The 15332-nt window shown below is 34.2% G+C and overlaps 2 protein-coding genes across 3 annotated transcripts in view; one reads left to right on the top strand and one right to left on the bottom strand.

Moving 5' to 3' along the window:
- LOC129217569 (protein transport protein Sec61 subunit alpha) overlaps positions 1 to 986 on the bottom strand; it is a 38705-nt gene extending 37719 nt beyond the window's left edge. Inside the window, exon 1 of one of the 2 annotated variants that reach the window (XM_054851894.1) lies at positions 760 to 986. In XM_054851894.1, coding sequence (XP_054707869.1) covers positions 760 to 766 — 7 coding nt within the window. In that variant the 5' untranslated portion in view covers positions 767 to 986. Of the gene's footprint in view, positions 1 to 588; positions 707 to 759 lie in introns of those variants that run through there. The other variant, XM_054851895.1, reaches the window with a different exon arrangement.
- Positions 987 to 1328: 342 nt separating this feature from the next.
- LOC129217570 (breast cancer anti-estrogen resistance protein 3 homolog) overlaps positions 1329 to 15332 on the top strand; it is a 38573-nt gene continuing 24569 nt past the window's right edge. The window contains exon 1 of the mRNA XM_054851896.1: positions 1329 to 1512. The gene's annotated coding sequence lies outside the window, so the exon portion shown is untranslated. The remainder of the gene's footprint in view (positions 1513 to 15332) is intronic.

The following is a 15332-nucleotide window of genomic DNA, read 5'->3' on the forward strand; positions in this document are numbered from 1 at the left end:
TCACATGCTACATAAAAACATCTTTGCAGTTATTTCGGCACATTTAAATAGTCTTATTTATATGATTCAATCTTGCAGAAAGAATAACACCCCAACAAGTCTTTGGATTCTGAGTGAAACACTGGCACATTTGAGTTAAGGCTCCCTGGAGCTAGCACGTTATCAAAAGGGTGCAGTAAAGGATTTTAAATGCTGCATTCAGAAAATGACATTTAAACTTCAAATTGTATAAAATACAAGAACTCATCTCAGAAAGGTACCGCTATCTAAGAGAAAAAAAATTAGCCTGTTAAGCTTGAATATCAGTAAAGGAAATTGTTTAAAAAGGTATTTAAAGCCAATTCGTTTTATCTGAATTAATTAAATGGCATGACCTATAACTGATCGATTGACAAGAAATGAACTATTTCAAAGAACGAAAACATACATTGAAGGGCATGTTTAATTTGAGCAAGAAGTGTCCATTTCAATTTGCTACAAATCTCTTTCTTATGTGAATCAAAAACAAACTTGGATATAAATGAAAGTAAACAAATAAAGCAAAGAGAGAGATTCCATCCCTCAAAAATCAATAGGTAGCATACTTACTTGTCATCGTTTAAGAAAGTAAAGCGGTAGGCGACTATTTGTTTCAAACAACTCAAAAAAGTATAGTTCAGTAGTTAATTTCTCAAAACAAACTTGGATATAAATGAAAGTAAACAAATAAAGCAAAGAGAGAGATTCCATCTCTCAAAAATCAATAGGTAGCATACTTACTTGCCATCGTTTAAGAAAGTAAAGCGGTAGGCGACTATTTGTTTCAAACAACTCAAAAAAGTATAGTTCAGTAGTTAATTTCTCAAAACCATTAATTAAATTAAATAAATTTCATTTAAATGTACACGTGTCCGCGACACCAATACATAGAACTTCATCAGCTATCGCGGTTTAACTAAAAGAGAAGCTGCCACATCACGATATGCATTCACATTCGTTTTGCAAAATCGGGTGACGTAGAAATTTACACGGAACTTGCTTTTCTCGGAAGAAGGAGAAGGAAGAAGAAGAATGTGAAAGGCATGCGACACGCCAAATCGAATGTTGAGTTTGTTTAATAGAAATTCTATAACTACAAATATCAGAATATGAAATATTTTAAATTTGGTGGAAAAAAAGTATAGCGTTTACCCCCTCAGTCGTAGTAAATAGTTATTATTGAAATGGATTTCTTCAAAAAGAATTTCGTCTTGTAACCATACCTGCAACGGTACAGTCGTTAAGTAAATAAAAATAAAAATTACGACTTCAAGTTTTTCAACGGGAACTCTAGAGAAATGATTTGTTATCTGTTAATGCGGTGTGTGATGACGGAAACATTTCACGAAGAAAATGCTTCTTTTCCTTACTCCTCAATTCATGTTCAAGCTATTCCAAGGCAAAATTTCGAAGTTTGAGCTATGATATTCCTTATTATTCGTCTTTGAGCATTCGTTATCTTGGCTATTCAATTTATTATTTGGCAATAAAATTGTAAGTGCTTTCAACTTGAATTTAATATTCATATTAAATTTTCAAGTGTTGATAACTCATCAATCATGTCATAACTCATCAATTATAAGAATTGGCGTTAAAAATTAAATTACATGTTTACATTTCGTTCTGTATTACTACACTTCCTTTCCAGTTAATACTTTTCTTTTCTTTACGTTTTTGGTTAAAACTTATAATAAAATGTGGATATTTTTTTTATCATTTTTCGAAGCTTAAATCTGCTCCGTTTGTATTGAATTTTCCCCATACTTAATTGCCGTACATTTTTTTTTTCTTTTACATTCTGTTTTCAAGTTCCTGAGAAGCAAATACCGATTGGGGATTGGATTAAATACTAGTAACTTCTATTCAATGTTGCCTTGACTTGCTTTATACTTCGTATCCTTGAGAGTTTACACTTTTTGATGAATATAAAGCAAATGTGAGTAAGCTGAAGCTCCCAAAGAGATGATGAACTCGAAATGAATGGTTTTTTTTTTTTTTTTGTTGCCTCTTCTTTTCCCACTCCTATTCAGAAACAAATTAAAAATTCAACAGTTGAATATGGTACCCTGAGCTCATAGGCGGATTTAGGCCGAAATATTTGGGGGTGCAACAATAGCAGGGATTTGAGGAGGGGGGAGGTATTCCCGGAATAACAATGTACTGGCGAAATCAGAAAATAATTTTAGAGCGGGACATACTTTTAAGTCTAAAAAACGCGATGTAAACCATATTTAGTAAGATTAGGGGATGGACAATTCTTGACATTTCAAACTGCAGAAAAAGTCTTAAACGAAAGTCGATATTAGAAGCAATGAGTGAATCTAGTTATTGGTTTGGAATGGATTCACGCCCCAGAAAAAATTTGGAATGGTAGTTTTGAAAACTCAGTTTTACTGTGGTGATATTTTAGACGCAAGAAAGGTACGTGGGGCTCCAAGGCTATTTTTAGAAATTTTAGTCTTATAAATGTGATTATAGTCCATATTTATAGTTTGGGTTATGAATGAGACTCATAGACTGTCTCCAATCGATTTTTTGAAAAGCTGATAGAAATTCGTAACCCCCTCCCCACCCTCACGCTATCTCTTTAACTTTTCATAATTGAAGCTCCAAAAATACTACGGAGGACAATTTTTGATGCTGTTACCGGACGGGGTATTCTGGAGCTTTCCCCTGGAAAATTTTCGAAATTTAAGTCCTAAAAATGAAGTTCTTCTGCAATAATCCATGGTATTAAAAAAAAAGGATTCTCCCACTTAAATATTTCGAAATAGTAGTTTTAAAAACCAAAATATTAACACTCTTTGATGATAATAGAGAAAAAGGGGTCCGAGGCCCTTGTTTGAATATTTTCCAAAATTAAAGTCTTAAACACATGAGTGTAAGACCATTTTTAGTAACGTTAGGTACACTGCAGTTTTTCAAAACTGAAGCTCCAAAAACACAATTTTAAACGATTTTCGATGTATTTAGGAGATTAGAAGATTTTCCTTGGAAATTTTGCGAAAGTGAAGCCCAAGAAACGAAATTTGAGGTACTCTGTAATAACTTTAACTGGAAAAAATGCTTTGGAGAAGAAACATTTTGAGGACTAATAGAAAAAATGAAAACGAAATAGAAAAAAAAAGGGGGGAAGGGGGAGATATGAAAGAAAGAGGATTGTGCGAGAAGGCACACAATTGGCCGCCAATAATCTGAAGCTTTTGAAAAATTTATATGTCAATATTTTCTTTTTGAAAGAGAAATTAAGATTTTTTCCCAACATTCTTTTTTTTTTTTGTAAAATAACTGCGTTTTCCCTAAATGAGATCTTTTCTTCTCTTCAATAATAAAGAATATTTTTTTAAAAACATCTACTCAGCATTTTGTGGGGAGGGTCACCAGTCTTGTGCCACTTCCTCCCTGGATGCACAACTGCAGCAAAATGCCCGGAAGTCCTCCTTCAAAAATTTTTGATTATTTACCTTAAAATTGTTGGTTTTTGGTTGATTTTGGTGTGGATTTTATTGATTAAGTTTCTTGCAATAGCCATGTGTTTTTTTTTTTTTTTTTTTTTGACTTTATTAGCTACTGTTGTTTTAAAATAGAAGAATTTGTATTGATATACGAATAAATACCCAATTACAAAACATGCAATTATTATATATAATAACACAGCACTGAACAATAAATTGTTTGAGAAGCTTCTTTATTTGCATGAAATTATTTTTTAGGGGTTTTTTTTCTTTCCCCAAATGGATAAAATTACTTTCATTCTTAATATGAGCACAGTTATGTTTTTCTTGCACTAGCGACGTGTGGTGATACCCTGGATACAAGTAAATTTACTAGTATAGTAGCTATGAATTTTTTCCCCCCAACTGCGTTTCTGAGTGAAATATACTAAACTATTTTTTTTTCAAAACCCAACCAAAAATTTTAGGGGTGCGACGCACCCCCTTGCACCCCCGTAAATCCGCCTATGCCTGAGCTTACAGTTTTGGGAGGGGAGAAATTGTGTCCTGAATTAAACGTCAAATTTTCCCGACTGATACAATAAGAGCATCTGTGAGCTCCTTTTCAAATGAGAAAAACATTAGGCACTCCCCCCTCCTCGTAGCATTAAAAAAAAAACAATATTGCAGTTCTGCCTCAAAATTTGCTCAATAAGGAAATTTTGTTAAGGTCTGACTATAGTGCCTAGAAAGAGTAGTGTGCCGACCCCCGCAATTCTGGAGTACGAAATTTAGTAATTCTGCTAGAGGGCAGTGCGGTTAGGAAGCACGCTACTTTTGACGGAATTTACATTAGTTGATGCGGGATTTAGTTATAATTCGGTTACGCGTTAATGTTTTTCCACATTTCATAAAAAAAATTATGAAAGAGTTTAAAAGTATTTTAATGGACTTATCAAAGTTGAATATTAAGAGAAAAAAAAGCTACATCTTGTTTTATACCAGCGTGCAAAAGTGGTTACAGATCAGGCAAAGAAAACGTAAAGTTCCCAAGATGATGAGAAACTTAATCAGTGGTGTACCTAGCATGGGTGACACCCAGGATGCCGATTTGTGGTGTCACCCCTTCTCCTCTCTGACAAATGGAAAAAAAAAGGTGTTAGTATCCTAAGTAGTAAGAGTCTAGTAAGAAAGAGGTTCCCGGGCAGGTCTCCTTCCAAAAAATTTTTTAAATATGTAGTCTTAAAAATACATTTTAACTTCATATTTTTCAGAAACTTGCAATTCCACTTTGGGTGTAACCCCCCAGATGGGCAACACCCGGGCCGAACCCCCTCCCCCCATAGTGACACCACTGACTTAAAAGAAAAGGAACTCTTTGATTTTCTTCAAAAATTTCAATGGCCTTGTCTGAGCCATAACCCCCCCCCCCCCCTCCTCCTTGGCACTTTGCACAGCTAAGAGTAAATTGCTCAAATCACTGGTTTATCGAGATGACTGAAAGCTTTTCTTATTGCAGATCTAAGTTCTGGGTGTCCTCCCCCTCCCCCCCCACACTCAAGAACGATAGAGCACACCCCTCCCACTCCCCCACATTTTACAAAGCCCCCACCGCACCCTTCCCCAATGACATTTTACTATTTTTTAAACACGGATAAAAGTTTTGATGGTTTAATCTGCACCCTGACCATGTCGCCCCTCCCCTTTGGCATCAATGCTTTAGCTTTAGCTGTAGTAATTAAAAATTAATTTCTGAAATATTTACTTTCGGAGAAGGCCGATAGATTTTGAAAAATGCAGATAATTTAGCTATGGATGCCCCCTCCCAAGAGCGAACGTGCAACCCATCCACATCCCCAAATCTTGCAATGCACCCCTCCCCTTAGAAATGCTATCCCTCAAAAATGAGACTTTTAACTTTTTTAAGCACAATTTGTAAAAATTTGAATGATATAAACAGAGCCTCCCCCCTCCCTTCCCGCTTTTGTAAAATAATTAGAATTAAATTGCTGAAAAATTTAATTACTGAGATGACCGGCAGATTTTCTACATAACAGAAACAAATATGTTAATAGTTAATCTATGGTTAATCTAATAAGTACTCCTCCCCTATTTTACTTGGCATCCCTCCAGTAGCGCTATTTGCTGATAATGAGACTAAAATAATTTTGAAACACCTTTTATAAAAAATTTCAATAGTATAGTCTTGGCCATGAACCATCACCCCCCCCCCCCCCCCCCGATGACCGGGGTCGGCACCCTTGCTTTAACTATAGTTATTAGGAAAAAATACTGAAACATTTATCAACAAAATGACCACAGGCTGTTCTATGCAAAAACTTTAGTTAGAAAAGCTTATCCCAAGGACGATAGCATCCCCTCTCACTATTTTAGAGCCCTCCCCTCCATAATGTTTCTCCTAAAATTGAGACTTAAATTCTTTTTAAATGCCTTCTTTTGAAATTTTCGTTAGTGCAGTCTCCATCATTAGCCCTCCCCTCACTTCCTCTTCTCCTGACGGCACCCCTGCTTTAGCTATTATTAATTGAATAAATTACCAGATATTTATTTTCCGAGTAGGATGCAGAAACCTTAGTAAGAGGTACCCGCCCCCAAAAGTCATGCTCCCTCCCCCCTCCCCTTGCAGTTTTACCAAACACCTCCCAAAACGCAACCCTCATAAGGAGACAAAACCTTTTAAAAACAACTTCTCTAAACTATTCTTTTTTTTAAATCGTAAAATAAATTCTAAATTTACTAATTTCTATATTTTGTATCAAATTTGCAAATTCAGACTGCATATTTTGACAAATGGTATGTTAATTGGCTGAAGTAATTCAGAAGCAGTTTTAATAAGGAAATAAAAGACATGCAGTTCTTCAAAAATTTCTTTTGACAAATTTTACAATCCAGTTTCCTATTTTCTTTCCAGGAACGATGAACGGTCACGCTAATTGCTAATGAAATATCTGACAAAATAAAATAAAATATGAAACCATATTTGCTTACAAACTAGTTCTAAAGTTTCAAAGTATTATTTTTGAAAAATTGCTTTAAAAGCTTATAGTGTACTATATTCATTATAGAGAAGTCATGTAATGTTTGTGTGGCTTCGAAAAATAAACACCCCTGCCAGATATAGAACTTGTTCCAGAATCTATCTTTTACGATGAAATAAGCTCGATCTGAATAACGGGGCTTTTAAGCAGCGAAATTAGCATGTAATCACTGATTTAAAACGAGTCTGATTGAGAAACATAGCGTGCTCCCTGGGCGAAGCGCCACCTGGATTTTCCGCAGATCTGACCTTACTTTTCGTTTATCCATTGGCACACTACTCTTTCTAGGCACTATAGTCTGGCAGTCCGTGAAGTGCTCCTGGTTGAATATTTTCTCCTTTATTGCCTTATTGAAACAAATCTGCGAGTAATCCCTGACATAGTGAAAGACTGGCATAGTGATAAAAAAATTCCGGGGAAGGGAGGAGGATATAATAACTTTTTATTATTTTCTATGGACAAAAAAGGAGAAATGCCTTTTAGAGAGATATTTCTCTAAATCCTTCCTTGGATATGCCACTGAGAAAAAGGCCTATTGTATGCATTTGAACTTCTAAACCATCACGTAGACGACTTGTATGTTGAGGACGGCAACTTCCCATCACTTCGAAAAGTAAATAAGCCTTACCCTCTCACTTTTCCGAGTTAAAAATTAACGTTTAATTGAAAAATTATTTTTTGCAGATAGAATGCTTGAGTTCACGGGAAAAAAGACTAAAAATTTCAAATAAATGGACTTTTTTTGAGTTATTTCTTTAGAATCAAACTTTTAATTGGAAGGGGGGAATCGACAGCATGGTCATCCGTCACAATTTTCTAGGCCACACTCCAAATTTTTTGATGTATGCTTATTCAGTATTGTGAAAATCCAATAACATATAAAAAACCCTATTTTCGAGGTGCCGCCGCCTAATCCCCCACTTTTTTGATGCCCTATCCACCAATGAAAACAATTACTTTTTTACTATTTCTGAAGGAATTATTATAATGTAAAATTGTGAAAAAACTTCCCATCGTTTGCTGAAATAGATGTCTTTTTTGCTCCTCATTTTATGTTTTGATGGAACCTTTTTTGTTTTTATGATAATTTGTAAGATTATTTTACTTATTAATGCCTTAACTCAATTATTTGACAGGTTATTTTTTACTTCAATGAAACTTTTAGTCTTGTTTAGCCATTAAGTAGTTTTGATTAAAAATAAACATTTAATTTTAAATTCCAGCAACATTTGCTATGCAAGTAAGTGCGTTGTTTTGATTAGTTCGAAGAATCACTTGAAAAACTTGCAAAGGGTTCCACATAGTAATAATTCTTCCTTACTTATGTACACAATTAATTAACACATCTTCACCATGGATACTAGGAGAAACAAACTCTCCTCAGTTACAACAAAGCACCTCCCAAAAACGAGACACCCTTAAATCAAATTTAAAACCCTTTAAATTCAACCCCCCTAAAAATCTCAATGGTGCAGTCTGCATCATGATGCCTTTGTGAGCTGCACCCCTGATTAACAGGATTTTATGTTAATTTTATTATTTCTTACATTTAATACCATTGTTAGAAACATAGTCATCTCGTAAAGTAGTTACTTGCATGTAAGTTGAGAAATTTAATACATAAAACAAGGTTAGAAGATAGAGGATCAACTTATGCGCAAAATAGAATTTCTGAAAATTTTTGGAAAAATCGTTAACGGGGCATTCCAAGGTATTTTTGACATTTATGTAGAGTCCGTAACGTGACCTTTTTCACCATAACTTTTTAATTTACTGTTTGATTAGCATGTTATTTTATTTTGATCTTTTCCTACCAACACACTAGCTCAAATTAAAAAAATTTGCAAATCAAACGGTAAATTAAAAAGTTATGGCAAAAAAAGGTCACGTTACGGACTCTACATAATGTCCAAAATACCTTGGAATGCCCCTAACATGTTCTCAATTATAGTTCAAATGTTTCAATAGTTGTTTGTGTGGAAATTAATCTCATGTTTAAAATATGAATACAATATTGCTACAGCACAAAATTTCATTCATATTAATTCAAAATAAAGGCAACAAGTAACAAAAATCATAACTGCAAAGATGAACTCTTTACAAAACTCACAATCATAGAAACAAAGCCTTTTTGTACAAAAGTATAAAAACTATGTTTTTTTATTTTGTAGAACACTCATTAAAATTAATTTTCCTGCTTTTTAAAATGCTTACTTTCAAAAATCGGAGCAAATCATTCCCAGTTTTTTTCCAAGAAGAGGACCTTGATTCCTTATTTTTAGATTTTTCCCCGATTTTCCTCCTAAAAGTAGGTAGGTCAGCTAATATGTGAGTATATAAGGTAGTTATTTAATACACTTATACAGTATAACCCTGATTTCATGATTATTAAGGGACTGGAAAAAGTTATCCTTAAGTCGAGGAGCATAAGCATTCATTGCCGTCAAATCCGTGTATCATTAAATTGAGGAAATTGTTAAATCGAAGTTATGCATGTAGGTTGATCCAAAAAAAAGTTTACAAGCAGAAGCATTTGAAACGTAAACATTGTGCAGCGAATATTTCCACCCAGGGTGGTTGACAAATGGTGCTAGTTGTCCTACAGCGGTTTGACAAGTAAGTAGCGTTAGTACGCAGAGACGTAAGAGCTACAGTAATGGCAAGACATCTAGAAAAATGGTCTCGCAAAGAGGTGCAAGCTGTAATTTGATTCTCATGGGACAAGAATGTGGCCTCATCCGAAATTCACAGGCAAATCATTGAGGTATACGGGGACAAAGCAATGAGTAGTCAACAGGTAGTGTATTGGTGTCGTTCTTATAAAGCGAGCAGGGAGCAAGTGGAAAACCGCAATATGGGAGGTTCAAGTGGGAGCTCTGGAATCACCCCCCATACAGCCTCTGACTTGGCTCCCAGTGACTATGTCCTTTTTCCATACGTGAAGTGAAACTTATCCGGAACATGATTGATCACTGACGATGCAATGATGTCAAAATATTTGATATTTTTTATTTGTTTTCTTGACTTTCCGGTACTGGGGAAATGATATTAATAATACTTACCTATTTTTATGTGAGGGGACTCTCCATGTCTTGACGCCGCACTAATTAAATACAGTCCCAAAGCTTTCGTTCTTTCCTGCATGCTAGTAAGAAAAATGTAAACAAACCGCATGGTGCTTGATTGACGGTTCAGTTAAAAATCACAGTGAAAAAAAATCTTGTCCGTCAATGTAACGGTTTCAACGAAAGTAAGTGTTGCCAAAATATTTTTTTTGAGTTTTCTTAGTGAATTTCATCGAACTTGCAACCAAGAATATGTAAATTGTGTGGAATGTCATCAAAGCAGTATTTAAGCGGTGGACATCCGTCCATCGATCTCGCTTTCCCCTGCAACCATTACCATGATGTCTCCTCCTGCCTAAGCTGTGGTAGTGGGCTACCAGCCCTGGGATCTACCGTCCTGTTGATGATGGAATAGCGTTCCACTTGATATACATGCCAAATGAATAGGGCCGGCCGGCCTTACGTGGATGTTTCAAGACTTTGTTTGGAATCAACTGGCGGAAGATGATTTGAGATCGCTGGACTGTTCTTCCATTATCAAGATGAACTTTTTTAGGAGCACCTGTGGTTAGTGATGTAAAATACCTGGGTATTTATTTTTAGGGGTAAATACCCAGGGTATTTATTTCAAAAATTTATATCCAACTATAATACTTTTCTGTTTGTATTCCACTTTGTATATATACAGGGTGTTTTGTTTTAACTTTCAAGACCTCTATTTTTGCAATCGTTAGTCCTAGATGCATACTTCCAATGACAAAAATGTTCAAAATCAGATGCAGACTTAAGATATTGAAAATTTGAAGTAAAAATAAAAAATGAGTAAAAAAATACAAATTTTAACTTTTTACACCAGCCCCAGGTCCTCTGACTTATATTTAGGAAAATAATCTCCATTGAAAAACAATTACAAAAAAAGTTTGACATGAGTACGACAAATATTCACTGAGATATGAAACGCAGTGTTTTGTGACTTACACCACTTTACACTCGCCCTCAGTAACATCTTTTGGGGGAAAATATAGCAGTTAATGAGTGTTTATATAAAATATAAAATTATATGTGTGCAGAGTGTGATTTTTCAAATTGTTCAAGCGTTTGCAGCTTGTTTTGCATATCACGGCATAACATTTGCATGAATTTTTGAATAGAAATGAAAAATGTAAATACCTTAAGTGTTTTTTTACTTTGCCAACCTATCATTCTTCTGAAAGGGTAATAAGTTCTAATCTCATCTTCTGTAGGGTCCCTTCAAACTTTTAAATGGAATATCTCCTTGAGTTTTGATTGCACAAATGTCAAGTTTTTTTGTGTCAGTAAGTTTTAAATGCAGATCATTTCTCTAAATATAAGTTAAGGGACCAAGGGTCGTAGAAAAAGTTAAATTTTGTAGTTTTTGACTCATTTTTATTTTTGTTTCAAACTTTCAATATCTTTACTCTGCATCTGATTTTGAATATTTTTGCAATTGGAAGTATGCATCAAGAACTAACGGTTGCAAAAATAAAGGTCTTGCAGGTTAAAACAGAACACCCTGTATAACCAACCATATATACAAAACAATAAATTTTTCTCTAAAATTTGTATTTTGATCGCATATTTAAAGTATTATTGTGTGAAACAACTCAGTAAGCTAATATGATATTCACATATAAAAAGCCATTCTACAAAAAGTAAAAAGCTTAACTGGTTCCAAAAAAAAAAAAAGTTAACATCTTCTCCAATTATGGCATTGAGAAGAAAGATTCTTTGGTTTATGATATGTTTCTTTCATAATTTCATTAAGTGTTTCAATAAAAAATATTATAAACTGTGTAATACATATGTATGTATCAGTTTTACCAATTTTTTCATATTTAGGTTTTAAAAAAAAATTTCTTGCTCACTTTTTGCATTTTTTTGTAAAATACCCAGTTTTTGGGTATTTACCCAGCCCTTGGGTAAATACCCAAAAAATATTTACCTTCCCGCTGGGTATTTACCCGATCCACATCACTACCTGTGGTATAACTATTCTATTTATTGTTCATGTTCGCTGCAATATTTTTATTATTGCTGGATAGGATTCTACAAGAATAATATTTTTTTAAGAAGCCTTTTTTTCTTGTTAACATGTTGTATTTTTAGTACTAATAAATGTTAATGATTTACTGAAATATGCTTTTTAATTTGACTCAACCAAGACACATTTGTGAGGTCCACCAAGAACTTTAATTAGTTTTTCCTCCTGACATTTGGTTAGTCCCCCCTTCTTGGCATTCCGGTAACAAGGAAATGCAACATACCCAATAAATCATTCATTTAAAAAATATGTATAAACACCATGAAGACCTTTACACTTTGAAACAGTATGATATCAAAAACATTAAAAGACATTTAATATATTTTTGCAAACATTTTCCAATTCAATTTTATTAAAAGGCTTTGTAAAACAATCTGCGGCATTTAATTTACTGTTTACATATTTTAATTCAAAAATATTATCCAAAACCAAATTCCGTAAAAAGTGATATCTTACGTCAATATGCTTTGTGTGCGAGTTCTCTATTGGTAAATGTGAAAAATCAATAGCTGCCCTATTATCACAATGTAATATACATTTAATTAAATTAAATCCAGAGATTTTGGTTTGGAACATTTCATTTAAAAGTCGATTTAACCATACAATCTCCTTGGAAGCCTCACATAAAGCAATGTACTCTGCTTCCATTGTGGATAGGGCAACACATTTTTCCTTAAAGGTACGCCAAATAATAGGTACTTTATCCAAAAAAATAACTAGTCCCCCCATTGATATTCTGTCATCGCGATTGGCCGCATAATCAGAATCTGAAAAACCATTTAAGGAAATATTATCAATGTTACTTAATTTTATTTTTTATTAACTAGTATATTTCAAATATCCTATTAACCTTAGTATACATTCCCAATGCCTCATGCCTGGGTTTGCTTGAAATTGAGACAAAATGTTAACTGCGTAGGATATGTCAGATCTTGTTTTTCCAGCTATATAAGCGAAACACCCAAGAGCATTTCTATATGGGATATCAATCATTTCGTCCTCTTCACTTTTATTTTTTGGACAGTCTTTCTTGGACAAAATGAAACCCTTTGCAATGGGTAGTGTGGACACAGGATAATTATATGCTTTAAATGTATCACACCCTTTTGATATGTAGCTCTGCTGGTGGATAAATAGTTCCCTGCCTTCTTGTATGAACTCTACGCCTAACAATTTTTTCGTTTTTTCCCATTCTTTGATATCATAATGCAATTTCAATTTACTTAAAACATGATTTATATGATTTTGATCCTTTCCAAAAATTATTATGTCATCAACATACATTAATAAAACAATTTCACTATTATAGGTATAAACAGAATTACAACTAGTCAAATTTTTAAAGTTCAGGCCTTCTAAAACACTATCAATTTCAAAAAACCAGTTACGACCTGATTGGTGTAACCCATATAGTGATTTTTCTAGTTTACAGACATAATTTGGATGGTATGGATCAATAAATCCTTCAGGCTGGCGCATAAAAATTTGTTCGTTTAAATCAGCGTATAAATATGCATTTTTTACATCAACTTGAAAATGCGACCAACCCAACAAGCATACAAAAATTGCAAAAAATGCTCTGACAAGAGAAAAACTAATAACTGGGCTAAAAACTTGAGAATAGGATTCTGGGTATTCCTGGCGGTTTCCCTGAACAACAAGTCTAGCCTTATATCTCACCACTTCATTTTTATCGTTTGTTTTAAGGTCATACACCCATCTGTTTCCTAACACCTTTTTATTTTCCTGGGGTGGTACCAATGACCAGACCTTTCTTTGGCGGATTACGTTCATTTCATCAACCATCGCTTGTTGCAAGTTCTCCCTCTCAGGAGTCCTCAAACTTTGTTGTAATTATTTGGAATGATAATTTCTGAAATGTTTGCTTCTAAGAGATTTGTTGTTTCTTTATCCCCCCTATCTGAATTTAAGTTAACAACTGGACCCGATTCATTATTTTTGGTGGAAAAATCGAAAACATCTTGATCAAATTCTATATTATGGGAATTGCAGTAGTTTTTTACATCATTTTTAGACCTTAATTTGACATCCTCGCCTTCAATCAAATAGTAACTGTCCAAGCAAGTATCATTTTTTCTTTGAACTGCTTTTCTCACCCATGGAATTTCACGACAAGATGTCCAAGATTTTGTAGGGGTAGTTTTAATTTCTCCCTCCTCGATATCCATTTCACTTAAAGGTCTTATATAAGTAAAACTGTCTCCCCCTTCCCGGCTAACTTCTTGTTTATTTTCCCCCCAAATTTGGGATTCATCAAATCTAACATTGATTGTTTCCTCTACTTCCCGGGTTTCGGGGTTCCAAATCCTATAGCCCTTAGTGTTTATGGCATAACCGATCATTACACCTTGATATGCCCTCATGTCTAATTTTTTCAATTTCTGTTTTGGCCGACCTGCATAGGCTAAACATCCGAAAATTCTTAAATGTTTGACTGATGGCTTTCTGCCACAATACAACTCAAAAGGAGTCTTCTCTCTTCCTGTTACAACAGTCCTATTTCGAACGTAATTGAAACATAAGGCTGCTTCGGCCCAAAAACAGTCTGGTAAATTTGATTCCCTGAGGAGGGTCCTTACCCCGTTCATTAAGGTTAAGTTGTATCTCTCTGCTATTCCATTCATTTCAGGACTAAAAGTGTTTGTTCTCTGTATGTTAATACCCTGGTTCCTAAGGTAATTTTCAAAACGGGCATTTAATTTTTTTCCCAGTAAACCTTTCAGCCCTTTTCTGGAACCTTACAAAATATTCAAACACTTTGTCCTTCGATTTCAGGAAATATACAACAGATTTACGAGAAAAATCATCAATTAAACACAAAATATATTTCGAGCCCCCCAAAGATGGAGTGTTTACAGGCCCCATTAAAACACTGATAATTTACCATTTGAACAAGAAAAATTGAACCCATGTTTATCTATGCAAGGACCAGACATTAGATTCCGTCTTAAACCAGAAGCATAAAATACATCATTCAAGGTTATCTCATTAATTTTTCTATTTAAACTTTAACATTAAAAATGATTTTACCAATTCCCTCTATTTGGCTCTGTACTCCGCCTACTGCTACTTCCATTTGAACATCTTTTATTTCATTTAGTTCAAAGAACAGCTTTTTGTTCCCACAAAAATGAGCAGTGGCCCCAGTATCTACTGCAAATCCCTCATTTTGGTCGCTTTTACTGGCTTCTAAAACCTCATGGTTTGTTTTAATAGTACAGAAAAAAACAAATTTCTCATTTCTACCATTTTCATGTCCTGAGCTAGCGTTATCATTTTCTTTTCTTGAAAAATTTCTACTTTTATTTTTACTTCTATGCCAACATTGACTTGCCAAATGTCCGAGCTTCTTGCATAGAAAACATGTTTTCTGTTTAAACTTCCCCCCTGAGGATTCTCCATATCTTGAGGTGGCACTCATCACCACTGATTTGCCCTTGCCATTATCCCCATTATTAAGGTACTTAATACGTCCTTCTTCAGCTAACAATTCTCTTAAGACATTTGAAAATGTGAATTTTTTTTCTTCCCAACGGTATATATTTTGTACAATTCCCCAAAAATCCTCAGATAAATTTCTAATAAGTTGAAAACTTTGTAACTTTTCATCCATTACATAATTACTTTCTTGTAACTGTTTTAAAATTATCCTTAACCTTGATGCAAACATCCC

Source organism: Uloborus diversus, chromosome 2, assembly GCF_026930045.1.
Source record: "Uloborus diversus isolate 005 chromosome 2, Udiv.v.3.1, whole genome shotgun sequence".
Lineage (NCBI taxonomy): Eukaryota > Metazoa > Arthropoda > Arachnida > Araneae > Uloboridae > Uloborus > Uloborus diversus.